The 24656-nt window shown below is 45.5% G+C and overlaps 1 protein-coding gene across 3 annotated transcripts in view; it reads left to right on the plus strand.

Moving 5' to 3' along the window:
• The first annotated feature begins 6811 nt into the window (after positions 1-6811).
• The window catches only part of LOC129327265 (zinc finger protein 501-like), a 29301-nt gene continuing 11456 nt past the window's right edge, over positions 6812-24656 (plus strand). Inside the window, exons 1-5 of one of the 3 annotated variants that reach the window (XM_054975759.1) lie at positions 6812-6893; positions 8492-8577; positions 12796-12922; positions 13966-14061; positions 15555-16290. In XM_054975759.1, coding sequence (XP_054831734.1) covers positions 6875-6893; positions 8492-8577; positions 12796-12922; positions 13966-14061; positions 15555-16290 — 1064 coding nt within the window. In that variant the 5' untranslated portion in view covers positions 6812-6874. Of the gene's footprint in view, positions 6894-8491; positions 8578-12795; positions 12923-13965; positions 14062-15554; positions 16291-22264; positions 22332-24656 lie in introns of those variants that run through there. The other 2 variants (XM_054975756.1, XM_054975758.1) reach the window with 2 other exon arrangements.

Consider the following 24656-nt stretch of genomic DNA (forward strand, 5'->3'; position numbering starts at 1 on the left):
CCATATTGGAACACCAACCAATGTTGCCGTTGTTAATATTGCCATTCGGCAGAAGCTGGCAAATCCTCTTTCAACCTCAGTTGAGAAAGTAAAAACTCATCCTCATGACCTATGAATTGATGTAGGGTAAAAATTCCCTGTTCTGTCCAAGCCTTGCTTTAAAAAAAAATCTTTCCTATTCCTATTCCTATTTCACTTGAGAGAAAGGGTCAAATTGTCATTGTCGTGATTTTATATAGAATACTTCCCCAGCTGCGGAAATGACAGGAGGAACAAAATTCATTTTAACATAAATAGACCCTAGTGCGTTCCACTTTAAAAGTGGTTCCCAAAAAGAAGCCTCCAAAAGAGACCCAGATGGCTATTCCAACTGAGTGGAGTTCCTCAACCATTCTCAGAGGCATAAGAGAATATCTCCATTTTGTAAGCCCAGTGGAAAGGTAATAATTCCTGCAGGGCCCAGGTCTCAACTGGGAGAGCATTCTACTAGGCCAGAACCAAAGCTGAAAAGGCTCTGGCCCTGGTTGAGGCCAAGCAAACATCCTTGGGGCCAGGGACCACCCCCAGATGCTGATCTACAGAGCATAATGCCCTCCGAGGAACATACAGGGAAAGACAGTCTCGAAGATATGCAGCTCTTAGGTCATGAGTGCACCGCCACCCTTGCTTGAGCTGTCTCAGTTTCCGTTTCACCAGTTGTAGCTCCTCAGCATACCATGGGGCTAGTCTGGTATGGGAGCGGAGAGGGCAATTGGAGTGACTCCATTAATGGCTTCAGAGAGATGGGCATTCCAGTCCTAGCACATCTAACGTGTGCACAGGGCCCATTGGCTCCCACTGAACATTCTGGAATCTGAGCAGATCCATAAGTCTCCGCGGGCGAGGATAAATCAGCTCGCTGCCTATTTAGGGGTGAGGGGGTTGGCGCACCCAAACAGGCTTTCAGGACCAAGTGGTTTGACCATGGCACAGTTCAGTTACAAGAGTCCAAGGGTCACAATCTTGCTCCTCTACTACAGACCAACATGGCTACCTACCCACCTGCATCTAAGTGGTGTCCAGTAAACACAAAGAGAACAGCAAGAACAAAATGTTCACTTAAAGAACTTCAGGGCTGCTTCTTCCTCTGTATGCTCCTCAATGGCTACAGCTCCTGCTTAGGCCAGAGAAATGAACAATTCCCTGGGCTTTAAAATCTCAATTGTTAAAGAGAAAAAGGAATGAGTTACACACACGTACGGGCACCTGCAGAAGGCCCTGTTCAGACGAGTGACGCTGTTGTGGCAGAGCATAGGGAGAGAGGCACACCATTGATTGATTGATTGATTGATTGATTGATTGATTGATTGATTGATTGATTGATTGATTGATTGATTGATTGATTGATTGATTGATTGATTGATTGATGTCATTTCTAGTCTGCTTTTCTCACTGAGACTCAAGGTGAGATTAGCACAGTGAATATCAAGGACATTTCAAGAAACAATGCCATAGAGCCCGTCTGACGAGGAAAGCGGTCTAGAAATGTGATTACATAAATACATACATACATACATACATACATACATACATACATACATGCATACATACATAAATGCAAATTTACAAAGACACAATGTTAGCTAAAATCCAATATAACATTGAAGAAATGCTGAAATAGATCATAAGCAATTCTAGGAATGACATTAAACAACAGAGAACTCCTCAGCAGGGTCATACTTAAAGCAACAGGGAGTACATAGAAGCACATACCTAAAGCCAGAGGTAGTACTTAAGGCGACATAGTGGTGATGTCTATGGTCTGTAACTCGTTGGTGAAGCATCTCTTTGAGATCGTTGTCTCCCTGACAAAAAAATCAGAAAAATCTAAGTGATTTTATTACATTTAGTTTTAATCATGTAGCCTGTCATTGCAAAGAGCTGCACTTTGGGTACTGGGCACTGCAAGTTTGGGTATTCTTAAGATTCCGCACAGAGGTAGAAAATCTAAAATCCCCAGGATTTCGGTAGGGGTTAGCAGAAAGGCTGAATATTCTTAGAACCACAAGCACCCTCTGCAAAAGCTATACCGTGTGGTTTCCAACCAATCCAACAGCTTGCTTAGAGCATACACAGGTCAAAGTAGGTAAAAGTAGCCCCCTATGCAAGCACAAGTCATTACTGACCCAGGGTGCGATGCCACATCACAATGTTTTCCTGGCAGACTTTTGTTATGGGGTGGTTTGCCATTGCCGTTCCCAGTCACCTACACTTCACCCCCAGGAAACTGGGTCCTCATTTGACCGACATCGGAAGGATGGAAGGCTGAGTCAACCTTGAGCTGGCTACTTGGACCCGGCTTCTGCCGGGATCGAACTCAGGTCGTGAGGAGAGCTTGGGCTGCAGTACTGCAGCTTTCCACTCTGCGCCACAGAGAGCCTTAGAATTAATGAGTAGAAAGGAAGATTCCATTGCGTAAGTTCTAAATAGACATAATTGTTGACCGGATGGTATAAAAGTTGTGACAACCTGTCCCCAGGCAGGTTCAGAGCTTTTGCAGACACCTGCCTCTGACCCTCTCTTTTATTGGAATAAAGCTGAGCTGTCTTGGATCTCTGTCTGCCCTTGTGTGGTTGATGGGGTTAAAAGGTCACACCAAGGGGAACTTGGGCAAGATGTTTGCATCATCCCTACACTACTTCCTAAAGGGCTTGGTTTCTGGTGCACCGGGTCAGACACACAGGAAAGCGTCATGTGTGTCTGCTGATCTGGGGTGACGTGGATTGAGGACCCCTGATGAAATTATAACACATGAAACAAGCGAACTTCAACCTGGTACTTGTCGGGTTCTCAGAAGGACTGAGTCCTGACACTTCTGGATCCATCTCTACAGAAAGAAAAAGACAGTTTGTTCTTCAGTCTCTGACCCGTCCCTTCCTTACCTGTACGATTTTGTATATTTACATGGAACACCACGGATCCACACACCTATACAAGAACTGAATATACAATCCATGGTGTTGTTGGACTTTTGGTTCTTTATTGCCTAGCTGTTGTCTCTATTGGAATAGGGTACCATTTATAGCATGTATTTTTGTATGAATGTATTTTTGTAGGAGAACGTTGCTTAGATTGATTGCAAAAGATAGTAACATTGTTTATATTGATTCTGCACTTGTACACTTTACACTAATATATCTAATAGAAGGTGATGAATTAATTTGTTAACTTTAGTGAGTATTCAGTTCCCTGGATTGTGATTTTCCACTTTTTGCTTTAGGGAATCAGGAGCGGAGCAGGTAGCAAAGCCCGTTGCCCACCTTTGCCTGTTAAGATCAGGTGCAGAGCAGGAGGCAATGCCCGCTTCTCCCTTCACCCAGAGGGGAGCACGTGACAATACCCGCCCGCCCCCTTTACCCGGCCTGTATCAGGCGTGGAGCAGGTGGCAATGCCCAAGCCCCTCCTTCACTGTGACAAAGGAGGAGGGAATGCCTGCCTTTCCACCCTCCCCTTTTTAGAGCCAGTTGCATTTCCCCCCACAACAGGCTTTGTTGCTAGTCCAATATAAAATGGAAGAAATGCTGAAACAGAGCATGAGCAGTTCTAGGACTGACATTAGACAACACCGAACTCCCCAGCAAGAGCCTACTTAAAGCAACGGGGAGTATATAGGAGCACATCCCTAAAGCAACAGATCGTACGTAGAGCAACACAGTGGTGGCGTCTGTGGTCCCGAACTCGTTGGTGAAGCATCTGTTTGAGATCCTCTCCCTACAATACAGCCTTCCTAAAGGGCTGTGTGTGTGAAAGCCAAGCCCTTGACTTGGCCCAGTAACTGATGGGAAGCCACTGGGCACGACTGCAGACTAGGCCCGCTCTGTCTAGCTCCTGAGAATGAGCCACACCGTTGTGCACCAGCTGGAGTCTCTGAGTGGAGTTTGAGGGGAGACCCAATTAGAGCGCCTGGCAGCAGTCCAGGTTTTTTTATTATTATTATTTATACACACACACACACACACACACACACAGGGCTCATTTCGAGGGGGAACGCACAGGAACGCAGTTCCGGCAGTTCCCCAAAGAGGTCACATGTCAGGTGGCCCCGCCCACCTGACTTGGCCATTTTGGGCCCGTTTCAGCCTGGATCGGGCCTCTGATGGGTGGTGGATCACCCTCCTGCTCATCAGTGGCCTGATCCTGACCGTTTGGGGCCCCCTTTCAGCCATTTTCAGCCCCTTTTGCCATTTTGGGCCCAATTTCGGCCCTGAATGGCCAGGATTGGGTCCAAAACAGCCAGAATAGGTGATGTCAGGGGGTGTGGCATATGCAAATCAGGTATACCAATGACACACTTCTGGTGATGGCAAGAGTTGTGGCATATGCTAATGAGATATGCTAATGTGTTATGCTAATGAGTTCCTCCAGCTCTTTTTCTACAAAATGACCTGTGTGTGTGTGTGTGTGTGTGTGTATGCACCTACACACACCTAGATATGTGTGTGTGTGTGTGTGTGTGTGTGTGTGTGTGTATACACTCATGTATTTTGTCTTATATATATATATAAATATATTTTAACTTTATAATATCCCAAAATAAAAATGAATTGTCACTGTAGTTATAAATGAAATAAGAGAAAACTCTTTGCAATAAGGTTTCACTGTCAACAATAAACAGATATTAAAACTTAACCTATATATATATTTGTTTATTTGTTTGTTTGTTTATTTGTTTATGTCTGATAAATCTTATTGTTTGGTTTTAACTTCCTACCCCTCCCACTACCCACCTCCCTTCCCCTTCCCCTAAAGAAAATCCCCTCAATAAACTTATTCCCTACTTATAACTTAAACATTTTTAAGTATTAAATGTTCAACTTGAAAGTAAATGCTGTTCCAACTCCGTGTAGTTGGTGTGTTGGTACTATACCAAACTAATCAATTGGAGTTGAAATTAAATTCAAAAGTTCCACTGTGTGTTAACCAAATTTTAAAAACAATCACTTACTACTGAGAGCTAAATATAGGAGATCCCCATCCTCCCCTCCCCTGCAACCCCAGCTACTATTGCATATATATAGTGTGGTTGGAATCAAAACGTTTCATATAATGCTTAATGAACATATTACAGTCCCTCTTCAGTTATTTCTGACAGAGATTTACTCCTTTTGCTGGGTGAAAATCCCAGTGTCATCTTCCTTTTCTGCGACATCTGATCCATCTCCATTTCAGAATTTAAGTTTAAGTTTCTTAGAAGAGAACGTCCTGAATCTGGATCTGTCACAATATATTGTCTACCTTGGTGTTGAATTGAAAGTTTAGTGTAATTTAGCCATCTGTACTGGATTTTAGCTCGTTTCCTTAAGCTCTTTTCGTTTGTTTAAGATTTCTCCAGGCAGATCTGTAAAGACTTTTATGGGGGAATTATTGAGGAGAATTGAGCCTCTGCTTCTTGCTTCCAGCAGGATTTTCTTACGAGATCTTTGATCAGCAAACTCTGCCAAAATGTCCCTTGGCTTTGCTCTTTGTTTTTTTGATCCTACAGGATAGGCTTTGATGATCAGTGGAGCTACCCCTTCTTCTAGATTGAGGGCTTTTGCAAGCCATGAGGTCAGCCATGCAATTATGTCTTCATTAATAGTTAAAGTCTCATCAACCCCACGGAATCTGAGCTTTCTCTGACGTGTGTTTAATTCAAGAGAAAGGACTTTTTCTTGGAGAATTTTGTTTTCGTTTTGCATTTCTTTTATAAAGCCATGTGCTGAGTTGCTAAGCTCCAGCACAGCCTCTACTTTCTGGTTAGTGCTTAGTAAGTTCAGTTTGATATCAGATAGCTGCTCATTAATTGGATTCAAAAGTGCTGCGATCTCATTAAGCATGCTGATTTGCAGAGCTTTTAATTGCGGGGAAAGCTCTGGCACGGAGGGAGAATTTTCAGCGCTAGCGTCTGCAATCGCTCTGTCCGCCATTTTGGTGCTACTCCCTCCAGTCAGATCTTGTGGTGCCGTTTGACTTGGAGTTATAAAAAATTCCTGCAACTTTTTAGATACTTTGCTTGCTTGTTTTTCTCCAAGTCCTGTTTGCCCATTTTCTGAGTAATAAATAAACATTTTGCTGCTTACTGCCAGGGTTGTTGGCTGGGGAGGATCGGAGCTCTCTAAAACGTGCGGGCCTCCATAGCTGCCGACGCCACGCCCCCGACAGCAGTCCTGTTTTGATGCTACCAGGGCATGTCTTCAGGTGGCCAGACTGGCCGTGTCAAGGTAGGGGGCCAGGATCCGGGCTAGTCTGAGGGCCAAGCCACACATGACGAATGACACTTGAACGGCAAGTGGATTGAGTGGAGGGCAAGTGAACAGGGAGAACACTTGTCACTTGTAGCTTGGCCCTGAGTTGGAATGAGGCACCTTTTGCAGCTGCATCCGTCCGTTTTCCTAGCAGCGGGGCTGGATCTCATACAACCAACCCCCAGACTCTTTGCCGAAAGTGGCTGGACTTCCGGTGGAAAGAACTGGAGATGGGATTGTTCTTGCAGTGAATAACATGAATAAACTCAAGGTGGTTGCATGAAATGCATCTGAGGACATGCAAAAAAGAAGCGAACTTAAGATAGCTGGACCATTTGCAGTGGGATATCATACCTTGGCTAACATTTAGTAGCCTTTTTCTCGGATGCCCTGTTTGCCTTTTCTCTCCTGGCTCCCTTGAACTGCGGGTTGCTCTTTAAGGGTTAAAGAGAGAGAGAGCCGAAGTCCTAGAAAAAACTCTTGGGTGTGTGTGTGTGTGTGTGTGAGAGAGAGAGAGAGAGAGAGGAGAGAGAGAGAGAGAGAGAAATCCACTTCCTGTCCTTCTGCCCCACTGCAGGAGCTCTTTCTTTGTTTTTCAGGTTGCAGCATAAATGGCTGGGAGGGAATCTGGTGAGATCAAAGGGGCTTTGGAGGGGGAGAAATTTGGGGTGGGGGCTGCAAGGCAAGATCTGAAGCAGAGAGAAAGGAGGAGTGCAGCAGAGGGTGAGACGAAGGCCCCTCCCCATCTATCCCAACTCCCTGCACAATGCAGGAAATTCACAACTATTCCCACCCACCCACCCCTCCCCCGTACCCAGAGGAAGGCAACAACAACAACAAAAAAAACCCACCGGGATCCCTGGCCAATCTGGCCCGGAGGAAAATTCCTTCCTGACCCTGAAGGGGGTGGTCAGAATTACCCTGGGCATATAAGGAAGGGCCATGGGCGCCTGGCACGGGCTCCTCCCTTCGTGCCCTCCTTCTCCCGGGTCTGTGTACATTCATGTTAAGTCAGAGAATGATCATAGCCGTCAGATGACCACCTAGCCTCTTCTTAAATGCCTCCAAGGAAGGAGAGCCCACCACCTCTCAAGGAAACCTGTTCCACTGGCTAACAAGCTTCCTTGAGAAGGGGGGGGAGGTGGAGAAGGAAGGAGCAGATGCAGGAGGGGGAAGCAGTGGGAGAGGGGGAGAAACAGAGCTGGAAGGCATCCCAATAGTCATCTAGTCCAACTTGCTGTACAATGCAGGAAAATTCACAGCTACCTCCAGCCTCTCCTCCCCCAGCGACCCCTACTCAATGCCCAGAGGAAGGCAAAACGCCTCCCGCGTCCCTGGCCTAGAGGAAAATTATTCCCTGACCCCAAATCGGCAAATGGGGTCACCCTGGGCGTATCAGAGAGTCAGGTGAGCCTAGCACTGGCTCATCCCTTTAGCCCCCCCCTTCCAATCTCCTCTTCTTTTGAACAGTAAGGCAGGTGTATTAGATCTTTTCTGCAGGGCCCATCTTCCCTGAGTTTCATGCTTTTGGAAAGTGGGGTTTTTTTTTGCTGCTTTCCCAAATCCTTGAGGTGCCTTTGGGCATCTTGTAGGATTTCTCCAGCTTTTTCTGATCATTCCAAAGTTGTCCCAGAGTTTTAGGGGAAACTACAGTAAAGACTGGATGGCTGCCATGCGGTTAGGAAATTTAAGTTTTTCCTGCCTCGTCCCATGCAGCAGCCCCTTCAGCACCTTGCCATTGGGAGGGGAGGATTTTTATATATTAGTAAATGATTAACAGTCTTTGTATCATGACCTCTGAATTTTCAGCCTTGGTTTTTTTAAAAAAATAAGTCTCTAGCCCTTTTTATTGTGGAGATACAAGGTGAAAGGCTATTATAACAATATTCAATGGCAGATGGTGCCTCCTCTTGAATTTTTGGTCTGGCATTGGAGAGAGTCCCCTGGCCTTTTTGTGTGGAGCCACAAGGTCCCTGTAAAAGCTTGAATGAACGATTTGAACCTGGCACCTTTGGGTGTTGGATGGGAATCAAGTGGTTTCAGGTTCCACAGAGGCATGTTTAGGAATAAGCAGTAGCTCTGGAGGGAGGAAAGTGATGAGGGCCTGGCTGGGTTTTTTAACGTGGTGGGGAGGAAGGCAGGAGCTTCCCAAACAACAAGCCCAGAGAAAGAGAAATTTGCATGTAGGAAAAAAAGTTTCCCAACATTTTTCTTTCTCTCCTTCACAGGTAGCAGTAAAAACATACCCTCGATGCCTTCTCTGCCATCTCCTCTGTGTGGTGAAGGGAAGAGAGCTGCCATGCCGCCCATTCAGGTATGGGGGTGGGTCACTGGGAAGATGTGCAGTGGGTGGCAAGAGCGCTCCCTTCTCTGTTGCAAGGCTCAGAGGATCAGGGTCCTTGCCCTTGATACTGGCACTACAAGATGTTGAGGCTGCCCACTGGGGAAGCAGGAAAATGGTTGCCCCCTGCCTAGCACAGTGTGCGCAGAGAATCCCAAGCAGGGCAATAAAATAATGTTTTTATTAGGAGGGACTGCAAAGGACTTGGTGGGGAGAGCTAGATTTTGAATCAGTAGAATGTTTCTTGGCCTTGGGGTTAGGTGTGTGTTAGGGGGGGTGATATTCTGATGAGAGGGCCTGGTAGAAGCCCAATTTGCAATCCAGTCTGAAGATGGCAGTTGAGGAGACTCTTCAGATTGGGCTTGGCTGGTGCCTAGAGGAAAAAGGTCTTGGGTCGTACCAAGGCATGCTGGGACAAAGAAACAATGGCTGTCCTCCCTTCAGAAACAGAAAAGCTGGAAGAACAAAAAGTATTCTAGGCAAACTGAATAAAAATGTGGTAATCTCCTCATAAGTAGCTGCTGTTGTGTGCTTTTTGATTGGCCCTTGAAAAATTAGTTTTATAAATTTAGCAAAAGTCTATATTACTTTATAACCAGTCTTGCCTCCCAACCAATTTAAGAAGAGTTTTCAAAACACTTTTTACTAGAAGGATTGGAAACACCTGAACAAGGATTCTAAAAAGGGCTCTTGTGTGTCTTGTAAAAAGTGGTTGGGGGGGGCGGTGGTGGTGTTGGAATAGGAAGTGTAAACTGCTCCTGGCAGAAATATTCACAGATTTGTCTCTTTCTGCATAATTAGGCCGGATGAATAATCCTCCAGCTAACTAGTTGTGAGGCTAGTATTAAAATCTGATGCTTACATATGAAAGGCCTAGGTTCAATGATACACAAATGCCCATTGTAGTCAATTTACTTCATGAGTTACCATCAGGGCATTCTGGGAATTAGATGCCCATCAAAGAAACAAAATGGGGAAAGTGTTTCTTGAGGGGACAAGTTCTGTGGTGCCAAACTGAAGGAGAAGGCCTTCCAACTCCTTTCAAGGTACATTGTGACTCTGTGCAGAACTCCGAAGAACGTTAAGAGCCCATCTAACATGCTATAGGGGCTACCAGGACTGGGATGCCCTAACGTGCATGCACTGCTTTGATTGTGGGATCAAATGTTCTTTAGGATGAACCAAACTACGCTGATGCCATTACCTAAAAAAAAAAGTTCTTAGCAGAGAGGCAAGCGTGCTTATAGGCCTTTGATATTTGAGAGTTCTGTTTAGCCATAATCTCACCTGGAAAGCCCATGTTCACTCAGCAACAGAAATGATTAGGACTAATACAAATGCTCTCCTAAAATTTTTCCATTTAAGAGGAGGTCAGTATGTACCGGCAGCCATTAAAAGGGTTTATTGGTAAAATAGTCCCTCAGGTCTTGTTTGGGACAGCCATTTGGTTAAATAGAGTCTGAGTCTTTGGATTAGACATTTCTTCAGTTCCTGTGGCGGGTGGCAGGAGAGCCCAGTTGTGTTGCAGGAACTGCCCTCAGAGAAGAGTTTGCACAGCATTCATACGCGTCTAGGGCTTGGACTGCTGCTTTTAACCTGAGGCTGAAGGTTCTTTTTTATGCACCTAATGCCCTGGGGTGGGGTGGAGGGGTGTGTGTGCTTCTGTACCTTTTAAAGGAAGACAATTATAGAATGGCTTGGGAGAGATGTGTAGATTATGATCGTTCATTGAAATGTCCTTGCCACTGAGCATACTAATCTCACACTGTGTAATCCTCCTCGAGTCACAGTGAGAAAGCCAGACTATAAATGACATAAATAAATAAAATAAATAATAAAATGAATTGAATTCCTTGTCCTCTCTCTGGTAACACTTGGGAACATGGATTTCCAAGAAGCATTAAAGCTGATCAGAATAAGGGTGATTAACCTTGATCATACTAGTCCATTAAGCTGGGCAAGGCGGGTATGCTCTTCTTTTACACTTGGGATCCTTCTCCCAAACCCTCCCCACATATTTTAAACTTCTTACAATCTCTAGTCATAGGTGTGCATTCATACTTGCCAGATTAAATGTTCTCCTCATGGCAGAACTGAGAGGGTGTTTCGCTAAAATCCCATTCTCAGACTGCTTTTGTGACTGTGTATCTGGTGCAATGGAGGCAGTAGACCGTCTTTTGTTGTCCTGTGATCAACAGACTGTCCCCAGTGCCCTTTGGATTGCTCCCACTTTGTCTAAATATCAGCCCTCTCTTGAGGCCTGAGTGGTATCTTCATTGGCCGTTTCCAGATTGCTTACCTGTACCCGGGACGTCGCGGCATGTTGTGGGGAAAACGCGATATATACAATGGCCATTGTTAGCAGACTTTGATCCAAAAATAACTCCATCTTGCAAGACTACTGTATGCTCAACATTGGAGACAGGAGGAAATGGACAAATTAACAAGGAAATGGAGAGAACGAAATCCAAAGGATGGTTGTTGTGGGTTTTCCGGGCTGTATTGCCGTGGTCTTGGCATTGTAGTTCCTGACGTTTCGCCAGCAGCTGTAGCTGGCATCTTCAGAGGTGTAGCACCAAAAGAGGTGTAGCATCAAAAGGTGTAGCACATCTTTTGGTGCTACACCTCTGAAGATGCCAGCCACAGCTGCTGGCGAAACATCAGGAACTACAATGCCAAGACCACGGCAATACAGCCCAGAAAACCCACAACAACCATCGTTCTCCGGCCGTGAAAGCCTTCGACAATACATCGAAATCCAAAGGAATTTGTGGAAGATTGGGGTAAATTTTAAAAATATTTAGAAAAGAAATGGGATGTTAAAGACCAATTGTGGTCTCTTGACAATTATTGAGATTGAGAGATTTAGAAATATAAGATAAAACTTTGCCTTAAACAACAGGGGAAAAACAAGACTAGAGTTAGTTACTAGGGGGAAAGGGATCAGAGTGCTGTTGGAAGTCAATATGGGACAGGGGGGTGGGTGGGATAACATATATTAAGAAAAGGGGTGTATTTGTTGTAAAGTGTTTATGAAATGTATGTGAACCCATCCAATAAAGATCTTTTTTTAAAAAAAAAACAACAACAACTCAATCTGTCGCAAAATATTTGGCCGTCCTGGTCTCCTTAAAATGTTGTTAAAATGAGATTATTCTGCTGTCTATCTGAGAAATTGTATAAGTTTATTTTATCTATATATTTGAGCATTTGAGATATGTCTCTTTTATTGTTTCCCACCAGCTTTTGCTGGTTTTGCCATGTTTTGTAATGTTTTATCTTGTTATGCTGTATTGGTTTTACGCTTAAGACCTTTGGCCGTATGAGATGAACGATAAAAGAGGCAAGAGATCACAAATTTAGTTTCTCTGAGAAATTTGCCATACATTTTTGTGGTGTGATTTTTACTGATGGTCTTTCCCTAAGAACTGGATTGGTCATGTTGTCCATCCCATTGCATCAGAGGTTCTGCTACAAACTGGAGAGCCATTTTTGTGTAGTGGTTAAGAGCACAGGACTCTAATCTGGAGAGCTGGATTTGATTTCCCCACTCCTCCACAAAGCTAGCTGGGTGACCTTGGGCGAGTCACAGTTCTCTGGAGCTCTCTCAGCCCCACCCACCTCACAGGGTGATTGTTGTGGGATAATAATAACACTTTGTAAACCGCTCTGAGTGGGCAATAAGTTGTCCTGAAGGGCAGTATATAAATTGAATGTTATTATTATTATTACTCCTGCGGCTAGGAAGGAGCTCCTCCCCTTTCTGCTCTCAGCAAGAGAAGAGCAGCTGGTTTTGCTCACCATTTGCCAGACAAAGTGGGGAGGGTGTTGAAAACCTCCTTGTCTCTGTCTTCACCCAGGAGGGCAAGCCGTGGCCCTCTATCAGCCGAATGTCTGTGTACTTTTGCATGCTGAAATGCTCCTCTCTGCAGAAAGGCCTTCTTCTTAGGACACTTCTCAATTCCTGTGTCAGGCGAAGAAGAAGGGAAGCCAGAGCCGGTGGCAGGGTGGTAGCCCCCTGAGATTGATGGCTGCTCCTCTGGCCCCCAGGTGCCCCCAAGGAAAACTGGGAAGGGCAAGCCTCCTGGTTGCTGCTGCTGCTTTTCAATAATTGTTTTAATATCCATGTCTAGATTTTTTTCCCCTCAGAGGCCAGCAATGTAAAGAAAGGCCTTCTTCCTCTCCTTCCAGGGTGGGGTGTCCTTCGAAGAGGTGGCTGTGTATTTCACCAAAGGGGAGTGGAGCCTGCTGAGCCTAACCCAGAGAGCCCTGTACAAGGAAGTCATGCTGGAGAATTTTGGCATCGTGGCCTCTCTGGGTAAGGATTCATTTATCTTGATTTGCTTCTTAATACTGTGAGGAGTGACTAGGCGTAAGCTCTGTGATCCTGTGTAAAGATATGTCCAGGGTTCGAGGTTCTCCTTGCAGACTAGGTCCTGCCTAGACTGGCCCGCATGAGAGGACATCAGATGAGATTGGTGCCAAGGGGTGCTTCATTTGGAGAGGGTGGGATGGTCGGCGTAGGTGTTCCCCTCGTGTCTGGGCTGTCATTCATCTGTGTTGTGGGTGGTGGTCAGAGTTACAAAATGAGGATGTAAGGAAAGATGGACATAGGGCCATGGATTGGGAAAGGAAAGTAGAATGGGGGAAATAACGTTATATGCAGCTATCAAAAGAAGGGACATTGGAGCTTGACAGTGGTGGAAGAAGGCCCAGGGAAGATAATAAGATAAATGGTGAGGTTTGGCGAGACCTTTTTATTCCTGATTCCTGCCAGATTTTTGGAAGGGGGACTATCTGGGTGGGGCTCTTGAATGACTAATGCCTTTGGCCAGAACCCCTCAAGGGAAGAAGGTGATTGAGAACTTGATGAGGTTCCTGTCCTCTCTGCATTGTGGGGGCTATTTTTGAGAGGCTTGGAATGCCTCGTTATGGTCCTGTTATGGGCCAATCACAGGCCATCCATCATAGCTTGGCCTTGGGGAGAGACAGAAAAGGTGCCTTGAGTAAGGAGCAGTGGCCTTTCTGTGGATTCAGACCCTGTCTCTCATGAATGGCCTTTTATAGCATCTGGGTTGATAGAAGATGGGGTTTCTCTGGACCTCCGACTTTGGATGGCCCTGGGCTCTTGGGAGCAGTAAAGCCTGGTTCCAAGTCTCTGTGTGTGGGGCACTTGGGGGTGGGGTGAGAACACCCTTCGATTTCTGAGTCCCTTCTTAGCCAGTCAAGCAGTAGGGTTATATCAGCCAATGCCAAATGGAGGAGCTCTGGTCCAGCTGCCTTATTCATGGAGGGACAGAATCAGGATGGCTTTTGTGTGCACGCAAAATAGCCGTAACTGGTTTTCTTTTCACCTTGAAGAAGGTCCTGTGAGTGCCAAGCCTGACCTCATATCCTGGCTGGAGAAGGAGGAAGAGCTGTTTGTCCGTAGCTGCGAGGAAGAGGAGGGATTGGCAGGTAGGTTTGGTAGTGAAACTCAACGATCTCTGGGGTTCCTTTCAAGGATTGGTGGATTTCTCTGGTCATGTTTCATTAGTTCAAATTACTCTTACCTCAAATTCTGCCCCAAACGGAATGGAGAAATGATCTTGGCCCTCATTCTTTGCTCCCTTGCTGTTCTGTTCTCTACCCTTGGTACTGCTTCCATCACAGACTGTGTCCAAGGATGCTTTTTCCTTGAGTGATTTGAACTCGGGTCTGCCTCTGCTGCTGCCATTAAAGGCTTAGCTCTGCTGTTTGTGTCTTCCACTTAGCCTTTGCAGCTGCAGGGACTAAGCCTTGTCTTTTGCATGCTGAATCGTGATAGGGATCACCTCCCTTTCTCCCTCTTGGCAAACCTGATTGATCAGGGCTTTGTGGCTCACAGAGATGAATCAGAGAGAATGCAAAATGAAAATAAGTTCCATAAGAAACTAAAAAGGGTACACAAGGAGCAACGAACAGTGCAAAGATAAAAGAAATCGTGAATAAGTAGCAGACCCTCTTTCCTTCCATGTAGATTGCCTATGTGATATCGATTCCAGATATTACAAGCTTTCAGAAAATGATCTTTTACCTTGGTTTCATTTTGGGGGGCTTTCTGCTTGTGGATTCATTGAAAGAGGCTTGAAATGGAGTCCGGGAGTAAAGAAAAGAGAATGCTGAAGCATGGAAGTGCTTGATGAAACTTGGGGGTTTAGCCATCTGGGAAGTAAACATATAGAATCCGTGTTGAGGCTTGCTCGCCCCACCTTAGCCATGCTGTGGATACTGCCCAGCCTGTCCCCAGCCTTGGTATGCGACCCTCACAAGCTCATCCACTCATCTTCCAGAGGGGAATGAAAACCAGAACGGGCCACTGAGCAATCTAAGACTTTTCTACTTTTACAAGGGAAAAAAAATCTTTCTCCAGATCACAAGGAGGGGGGGAGGGACAGAAGGAGAATGGCAGCTCTCGGCAGCTTGGATTGGCTGAGAATGCTCTTTGCTCCTCCCTTGTAAGGGTCTGATTGGGAGAGACGCCATTTCCAGGAAATACAATAAAAGAAACACGTGTTCATGCTGCATGGCTGGTAAGCGTTGGAACTTGGAAAAAAAATGGATTTTTTTCAGGGACAGGGTTTTGTTATTGCAAGCTTCTTGGATTTGTGTTACTGTTCCAGATAATCAAGGTAATGATTCGAAACTGCAATTTCTGTGAATATCTTCAGTTCCCATCCCCAGGCACTAGCCTTCTTCTCCACTTTGTGGCAGCTCTTCTGTTCCCCTTGTTATTGATAAGAAATAATCAATCAATAGACTGTAAAATGTCACAGGATTGGATTCCCATACAAGACTTTTCAAAAGATTTTGCAGACACCATGCCTTTGAATTATTGCATTCTCTACAGCTTTTAATTTTAATTGATTTCCATAATTCCAGGCTCTCTTTTGCTCTCTGTGTTCATGCTTGGTTTCTCTTTTTTTCTGCAGGAGGTGCATGGGAGTCAGACATTATGTTGAGTGTAAACACCCATAATGGAAAGGAAACATGTAAAAGCCTGGAGTGTGGAGAAAGGTTTGGGAAGAAAAGTACCCTAATTTCCCATCAAAGAATACGCCCAGGTGCAAGACCATATAAATGCTTGGAATGTGGAAAAAGCTACAGGCACAGTGGAAGCCTTACGTACCACCAAAGAATTCACAAAGGTGAGAAACCACATAAATGCCTGGAGTGTGGAAAGTGCTTTAGTCAGAGTGGACACCTTACTGCCCATCAAAGAAGCCATTCAAGGGAGAAACTGTATAAATGCATGGAGTGTGGAAAAAGCTTGAGTCGGAGTGATACTCTGGCTTCCCATCAAAAAATTCATACAGGAGGGAAAAAATATAACTGTCTGGAGTGTGGAAAAATCTTTAGTCATAGTCGAAGCCTTACTGCCCACCGAAGAATTCACACAGGGGAGAAACCATATAAATGCATGGAATGTGGAAAGTGCTTCAATCAGAGTGGACATCTTACTTACCATCAAAGAATTCACACAGGGGAGAAACCATATAAATGCCTGGAGTGTGGAAAGAGCTTGAGCCGGCGTGACAGCCTTATTTCTCATCAAAGAATTCACACAGGGAAGAAACCATATACATGCCTGGAATGTGGGAAAAGTTTCATTCAAAGTGCACACCTTACTTCCCACTACAGAATTCATACAGGGGAGAAAAAATATAAGTGCCAGGAATGTGGAAAATGCTTCCGTCACATTTCAAGCCTTAGTTACCATCGAAAACTCCACACGAGAGAAACCGTGGAAATGCCTGGAGTGTGGAAAAATGCTGTGTTAGAATAAAGTATTTATGGGGTAATCTATATTTAACTCACCCATGTTAAGCCAGTCACCAACCCTGCAAGACAGATCAGGTCTTGTGGGTTGCTGAGGGATGAATCTGCCCAAATTCTCGGCTTGACACACAACTAGCAAGGATTCCATGGTCCCTTTTGAATCTTTGTTCGTCTCTGGGGTTTCTCAGACTTGTCAGAGCCAGGAAACATCACCTGTGACACAGTCCCTGGGACTCTTCTCTCTCAAACATATTGACCTCAGTGTAATTGATAAGCTTCCCGCTTCCCGACTCTGGCACTCTGGGAAAGAGTTGAGCAAGGGGAGGAGGAAGATGGTGACAGCTTTCCTCTGTGGAAGGCCTTAAAGCAGGAGAAAGCCTGAGTTGCTGCTAACAGTTGCATCAAATCAAATTGAATTAGAAAATTAGAAAGTAATGCATTGAAACTGTATAATGCAGACAGAATAACGTTGCAGAAACTGTGGAAGCCCATGAGATAGGAACAGGTCGATACAACTCAAAAATACATTTTTAAAAATCAGATCATTACTGTGATATTAGAGTACTTGAGAAAGCATTTCTCAGTCTTTCTGGCCTATTGGGTTGTAGAGAGCAAGAACTGGATGGTGGAAAGCAGCCATAAATGGGGGAAAGCAGATGAAAGAAACACAGATTTGAGGTAAATCCTTATTTCACAAAAAAGATTTAGGCTTGCGCTGAAAAAATAATTCTGTTAAGTTTTATTTTTTATTGGACTTTGAATAACAGACCCAATGGAACAGAGGAAGTCTCCATATCAGCAACCTTTGGAGGGAGAATTGGGGGGGTGGGTGGGTTACAAACAGCAGAACAGGAGAGGAAAGCTGGTGGTAATGGTGAGAGAGCAGGGAGCCTGGTACACCCCCCTGCAATTCTTGTGAGCCCCTCTGCTTGTACATATGTGTGTGTGTGTGTGTACATACAGACTTGAACAAATCCAGTCTTTTACACATGCAACTGCCTCAGACCGCATTGTGAATTTATTTCTGTCAAGGCCACAAGAGGCCTCAGTTGGAGTATTCCAGGCGCACCCGCAGTTGATAACATGATCGTCTTTGCGTGGCAGTCTTTCCTCCACATAAACTTCCTAAAGTGGCTGACCCAAAAGGCAGTGGAGCTATGGCAGAGTCCTTAGGAAGCTGAGGCCCCAATCCGATCGGCCCATTTTCACGAGAACACAGGAGATGTGTAGGAGAACAGTGACCATCTTGCCCTGTGGAGGAAATGGGGTAAAAGGGGAAAACAGAAGTGTGTAAAAATTGCCTCCGTGTCTCCCTCTTCACCGTTGGGGACTGGGCTAGTTCCTCTGATCCAGATAGCAGTCAAGGGAAGTTGCTCGGGATGGGTTGAAGTTAAGGTTGCCAATCGTGGCCTGGAAAATTCTTAGAGATTTGGGCGGGGGGGGGATAGATGCTGGAGAAAGCAGCGTTTGGAGGTGGGAGGAGCCTCAGAGGGGTACAATGCCATAGACTCTACCCTCCGAAGCAGCCATTTCCTCCAGAGGAACTGATCTCTGTAGTTGAAGATAACATACTTCCAGATCTCCAGGCCCTACCTGGAGGTTGGCAACCTTTGTTGAGGTCTCTCTCACTTTCTGTCTGGAAGGCCTGGCTTTTAATTTGATGGGTCAGGGGATACTGAGGGGGCAGCATGTTAGAGGGAGAACTATTTTTAGGTAGGTCAAGATGGTAGGCCTGTTTGTAGCAGTAGGAAAGAGCAAGAATCCAGTAGCACCTATAAGACTAACAAAATTTGTGGTAGGGTATGAGCATCTGTGAGTCACAGCTCACTGGTTATCTGAAGAAGTGAGCTGTGATCCTACCACAAATTTTGTTAGTCTTATAGGTGCTACTGGACCACTGCTCTTTTCTATTTTGGGGTAGCCATCTGCTACTGGGCCCTTTTATTTCATTTACAGTATCTTTTACTCTCTGTTGTATTTACTCTTGCAGTAAGTGGCTCTTTCTTTACATGTTTTTGTTTCATTCTGAGCCATTGCGGTTCTTATATAGACTGTATTCCAAGGATAACCAGTATTTGGTTATTGCCCCTTCCAAATCCATGATTCTATGATTCTATTTCACTTCAGTAAACAGCGTAATTAATGTCACTTATATTATGGAATCCTTTCCTTTTTGGAGCGCCTATGGTCAAATGGCTAATAGAATAATACATTTAATTTCTAAAGGAAAATATGCTCTCAAAAAGGGTTGAGCAGGTGAGCAGCAGTTTGGCAAGTCTATTTGCGATCAAGTCATCCTAGAAGTTTCTCTGATACCAAAAAATAGTAATATGGTAAGGTTTCAAAGACTTGACCGCTGAAGATATTATGGAATCATTTTTCCACACTGATTCAGAGTGGCCCACTGGGGCAAAAACAGACCCAGATTTACAGACTTCAGGTCCCTGGTCCTTTGAATTCCAGGGCCAGATCGAGGGGTGCAGAGGGGGTAGTCTGCCCCCCCCCCGGCGCTGCCAGAGACAGGGCGTCGGGAACAGCTGCTGGGAGCATGCGGGTGGCAGTGCGGGCAACCTCCCAGCACCCCGTGCTGCCTTTTGCCTGCCCTGCAGGACAGGGGGTGGCTGGCTTGCCGCTTACCCTTTGTCCTGCAGGGCAGGCAAAAGCTGCACCGGGGGCTGCGAGGCTGCCTGCGCCATTCACCTGCCCCACAGGGAGGCAAACGGCGCGGGCGGCTTCCCAGCCCCGCACGCTGCCTATGCCACCGCACCGCACCGCACGGGCGGCACACTACACCCTGCATGATGATGTCACAAAAGTGATGTCATCACGCAGTGCCGGGAGTGCACATGCGCTGTGCGCACACAAGGGGTCAGACTAGGGTTGCCCTGGGCGCCACCAACCCTAGATCCGGCCCTGTTGAATTCTATGCTGGTTTCTTTAGGGAAAGACTTTTCTCAGGCTGGGAAAGGTAAGAGAAGAGAAGTTCGATATTTCTATTATTTTGAAACAGCATGGTATGGGAAGGCATCCACTGTGTTTATTTTGTGTGCAGACAAGTGAGTTTTCTCTGTGGTGCTAGAAAATACATCACCAGACATTAACCAGAAACACTTGTTTTTGGGGAATCTGTTTAAGGATATCAGTCCAGAGGAGTTAACCATGTTAGTCTGTAGTAGCAAAACAGTAAAGAGTCCAGTAGCACCTTTAAGACTAACTAACTTTATTGTAGCGTAAGCCTTCGAGAGCCACAGCTCTCTTTGTCAGATGCAATGCAGTTTAGAATACTGTTATGCTCTTCTAAACCCACTAACTTCAATGGACTTTGAAGAGCATCGCTCTGCTTAGCATTGCTCGAGGCTGAAATACTGGTATTAATTTCAATTAAAGGGCAAAAGTCAATCTAATCCAGTTTGATACTGGGGAAACCAACCCACAGTAAACTGTGATATGCTACAATGCAACTTCTTTTCATGTGCTTTTTACTTTCATTATCTTGATTGAGAGGGAAAAAGCAGATTTAGAAATAGGCTCATCAAGTCCAGTTTGGGAAATTCCTAGAGATTTGGGGGCAATATCTGGGGAGGATGGAATCTGAAGATTTAATGATCTTTTCAATTTTCAACGAACTTGATCGACAGTGACAGAGAGAGGTTATATATTCTGGAGCACCTTGAGGAATGTTGCAGCCATTTTTCTAATCATCCTTTTAGGTTCAGTTAAGTGCTGACCAACAATGCATCATTGCTAATAAAGAGCCAGTTTGGTGTATTGGTTAAGAGCATGGGACTCTAATCTGGAGAGCCGGGTTTGATTCCCCACTCCTCCACTTGAAGCCAGCTGGGTGACCTTGGGCGAGTCACAGTTCTCTGGAGCTCTCTCAGCCCCACCCACCTCACAGGGTGATTGTTGTGGGGTAATAATAACGCTTTGTAAACCGCTCTGAGTGGGCATTAAGTTGTCCTGAAGGGCAGTATATAAATCGAATGTTGTTATTATTAAAGACACATCTTCAGTATCATTTTGCCTCTCCGTTTGGACCCCTTCCCAAGAATGCCCCTCTCCAGAGGGCACAGAACTCAGCAGGGACACGGGCCGTTTTCACACGCACCCCAGGAGATCGCACAAACTCACAGCGTCTTCCTAGCATGATCTCCCTGCATGATCCCCTTTAATGGCCCAATAACGTCAGGAAAAGGGCCATTAAACGGGATCGTGCTGGGAAATCGTGCTAGGAACATGCTTTTATGCTGTAGTTTTGAGTGATCTTCCTGGTGCGTGGCTGTGTGAAAACAGCCATGATGCCATAAAGTCCACCCTCCAAAGCTGCCATTTCCTCCAGTAGAATTCATCTCTGTGATATAGAGATCAGTTGTAATTCTGGGAGATCTCTAGGCCCCACCCAGAGGATGGCAACCTGTTATAGTCAGGAAGCAGGGAAAGCTGCTTTTCCTTCCTGGGAACTCCCTTAGACCAAGGGTGCCCTGGAAAGCCTCCTGGCAACCGGCTGTCACCACTCAGTAACCCTCTGAGACCATCTAGGCTGACCCACTGGGACCTAAGACAGCCTCACGGTGAGCTTGATTAGGAGATGTAGCCTATCACAGGTAAAATTCCATGTCTGATGTCAGAGCTACAGCTACCAATCAGAGAATGATTACAGGATGGTCCTACTCTATTAGTGGCTTTGGACTTCCATGACAAAATATAGGTCTGGCCTAAATCTGGCTGGATTTAGAGGCAGTTTCCATTATTTTGCCCCCTCATAGTAACAGTTACTATCACACACCTGCTACAGTCTCTGCATCTATACTAACATGAAGTTGCTTCTTAACTCCGTGAAGATATTTTGATCTCCCTGTTGTTGTATGGAGGAGCCTGATTATATCCACTCCCACTCTGGTGAAAGGTGTTGCGCTTAGGAGCAATGGGTCTAACTGGACGCTGGTTTTCTCCCTAGGCTTGCCCACTTTTTGACAGATGGGGCAGGTCTGACAGAATTTGGTAAGGTTCATCCTGCACTCCCAGCCAATACAAACTTTGCAGCAGCCTAGGTTTGGTTCTTTTCACTGGCAAAAAAGACATTTGATGGGAAATGTAGGCCGCTTGGCGGAATGTTGGACAAGTGACAGTTGAAAAGTCCATTGGACAGCAGTCGGATGCTTACATTTCCCATCAAAACTTGAGGGAAGCTGACAAGAGTCCAACCTGTCTCATTCATCACTTGTAGTTCGGCCCCCAGTTGCATTCAGAGTGGTCTCCTGTGCTGCTTAGAACTTCTAGTTGGTGTTTCTCCCTAGCATCTCCATAGACTCTTTTGATGTTCTCCTGGTAAAGACCACCCTGCTTGGAAAAGAAGGAAATGGATTCCCCCAGACACTTCAGCTTGATTTGTTTTCCCATGGTGATGGTGATGATTTGCTCTCAAGGATCGTTTCTATTCAGAGTGGTGTTTTCCTTTGGTATGAGGGGGGAAACTACAGCCAAAGTTCAAACTGGAGAAAAGGAAACGGCAAGCCGAGGCCTTGCCTTTCTATTAAAGTGATCTCAGTGCATTTGCCAGACTCCAAAAATTAGACCCTGAAAGGGCAAAATGAAAACTTTTTACAGGGAGTCAACCCTTCCTCCTCCCCATCACTATATATTTCTCATTTTTCACCATCTCAGTACAACAGACACAACATAGCTGAGTCCTTTGCAGTGCGATATCATAATTGTTTCATGCTGGCTAACGCTGACTTGGCCTTTCCTCGGATGCCCAGTCTGTATTTTCAATCGTGGGTCCCTTAAATGGACTGAAATGCTCTCTAAGGGTTAAAAAGAGAGAGATGCCGCCCTAGAGAGGCACACTGGGGAAGAAAACCATTTCCTCCCTGGCAGAAGCCCTTTCTTTATTTCTCAGGTTGTAGCTTCACTGGCTGGGAGGGAAACTGGTGAGCTCAAAAGGGGCTTTGGAGGGGGAGAAGGGCAGGAAATATGGACGGCGGGGTGGGTGGGTTGCAATGCAAGACCCAAAGCAGAGAGAAAAAGGGGGATGCAACAGGGGTGAGAGAGACCCCTCCCTGAAATCTCTCCCTGCCACCCCTCTTTCTGCCCCGGAGAGACCCCTGACCTCAGTTTGTGCAGAGCCACAAAAGTTTTCTGCAAGGCAGGGTGGGTCCGAACTTGGCACCTTTGCCAGTTGGACGGGGCTCAAGTGGCTTCAGGTTCCGCAGAGGCACGTTTAGGAAGAGAAGGAGGGAAGGAGACAGTTGCGCAGGGTGGGGGGAGTCAAGGGGGAAATTTTGAGTGGGAGGGTGAAGGACAGGGCAGATGCAGGAGTGTTTGTCTAGTGTTATCAGAAATATTTCTCAAGGGCATAAAGCCAGTTTCATCTTGTTATATATATTTACCAATAAAAGTCTGGGCAATCAGGGCGGTGAAAATGTTATTGGTTTGATTTATTAATGCTATTCACCAATATGATGAAGGGTTGGTTTCATCTTTGCCCTCTTTCAGAATTAGGATAATCATGGCAGCCGACTGTGAGGGAGGTATGACCCCCGTTTTTAAGATATTGTTGCAGGCCCTAGTGAGATGGGGAGGTAAAATATTCGGCAGGATTACCAAAACTCGGTCTCTCATTCTTAGTATTGATATGGCCAAAGCTTTGACTCTATAAGTAAAAACTATTTCTTAAAACTCCTAGAGAAAATGGGTTGCGGCCCTTCCTTTTTTAGAACAAGTACATCCTGGGCTGATTCCGCACACGTTGGATAATGCACTTTCAATGCACTTTATCAATCATTTTAGGTGGATTTTTTGTTCCACGCACAAAAAAATCTGTTCCAAATGATCTATAAAGAGGATTGGAAGTGCATTATCCAACATGTGTGGAATCGCTCTTGATATATCAATAATACAGCTCAAATAAAAATTAATGCCATTAGATCTAATACTTTTGTAATTGACAGTGGTGCCCATCAGGTGCTATTGAGCCTCTGGACGATGTTATTCATTCCAATAATGTAATCAAAGGCATTACAGGAGCACAAAACTTCACTTTCCGCAGATGACATCGTCTTGTTTATTTCATCCCCAGAGGAGTCACTCCATGAATTTTCAAATATGCTTAAAGATTTTGGTGCGATCTCTGGATTAAATATTAATCTATCCAAGAGAGAAAGATACCCAATTTTCTTAACTCAAGCTCCTGAAGTCAATATACAAAAGTGCCATGAATTTGCACGGGTCAACGATCACTGGTGTTATATCAGGATCAAAGTCCCATTAGATTTGTCATCTATAATAAATAGTAATCTAGGAAATTTGGTTAGCAAAACTAAACATCAATTAGAGATTTGGAAGGGCAGATGCAGGAGGGGGAAAGGAGTAGGGGCCTAGAGATTTTGGGTGGAGTCGATGCGGAAAGGGGGAAACAATGTGTGTGGGGGCACCGTGGGGAGGGGGAGAAACATAGTGCTGGAAGTACCCAAAGATCTTCTAGTCCAACCCCCTACACAACGCAGGAAATTCCCAGTTATCTCCCCCCTCCCCCAGTGACCGCTGCTCTATGCCCAGAGGAAAACCCTCCAGGATCCTCAGCTAATTTGTTGACCCCAATTGGCATTTCCCTGGGCGCACAAGAAAAGGCAATCCCTTCCTGCCCTCCCTCTGAGCTAAATTCATACATTAGTCACAGAATCACCATGGCTGACAGATGGTCATCTAGCCCCTGAATTAAAAACCTCCAAAGAAGTAGAGCCCGAAACCTCCCAAGGAAGCCTATTCAAGGAACGTCAGGCTTCCTTGGGAAGGGAGGATGGAGAAGGAGGTGCTGGATGCAAGTTAGGGGAAAGGAGTGGGGGCTGAGGGGAGATATGGCAGAAAGAAGGGGTGAGGGAGGGGGGGAGAGGGGGAAAGTGAACCAGGGAAGTTACCCACAAAAGCCACACACAAAAAATAATCTGAAGAGGGGAGATCCTTCAGCACCTTGTCACAGGGGGTGGGTGGGGTCCAGCATTTTTAGATCCCTATAGATAAGGTTCTCTGAGTTCTCAGTATAGATTTTTAAATGTTTCTGGCCCTTTTAGTTGTGGAGATACAAGGGGAAAGGACACGATAACAATGTTCAGTAGTAGATTGTATCTGTTTTTGGATTTCCCTGCCTCATAGGGAGTCCCTTGGCCCTTTTCCCTCCAAAAGATGGAGTGGAGGATCCAAAACTTTTGGAGATTGGGTGGGGGATCAAGTGGCTTCAGGTTCCACAGAGACATGTT

The sequence above is a fragment of the Eublepharis macularius genome, chromosome 4 (assembly GCF_028583425.1).
Source record: "Eublepharis macularius isolate TG4126 chromosome 4, MPM_Emac_v1.0, whole genome shotgun sequence".
Lineage (NCBI taxonomy): Eukaryota > Metazoa > Chordata > Lepidosauria > Squamata > Eublepharidae > Eublepharis > Eublepharis macularius.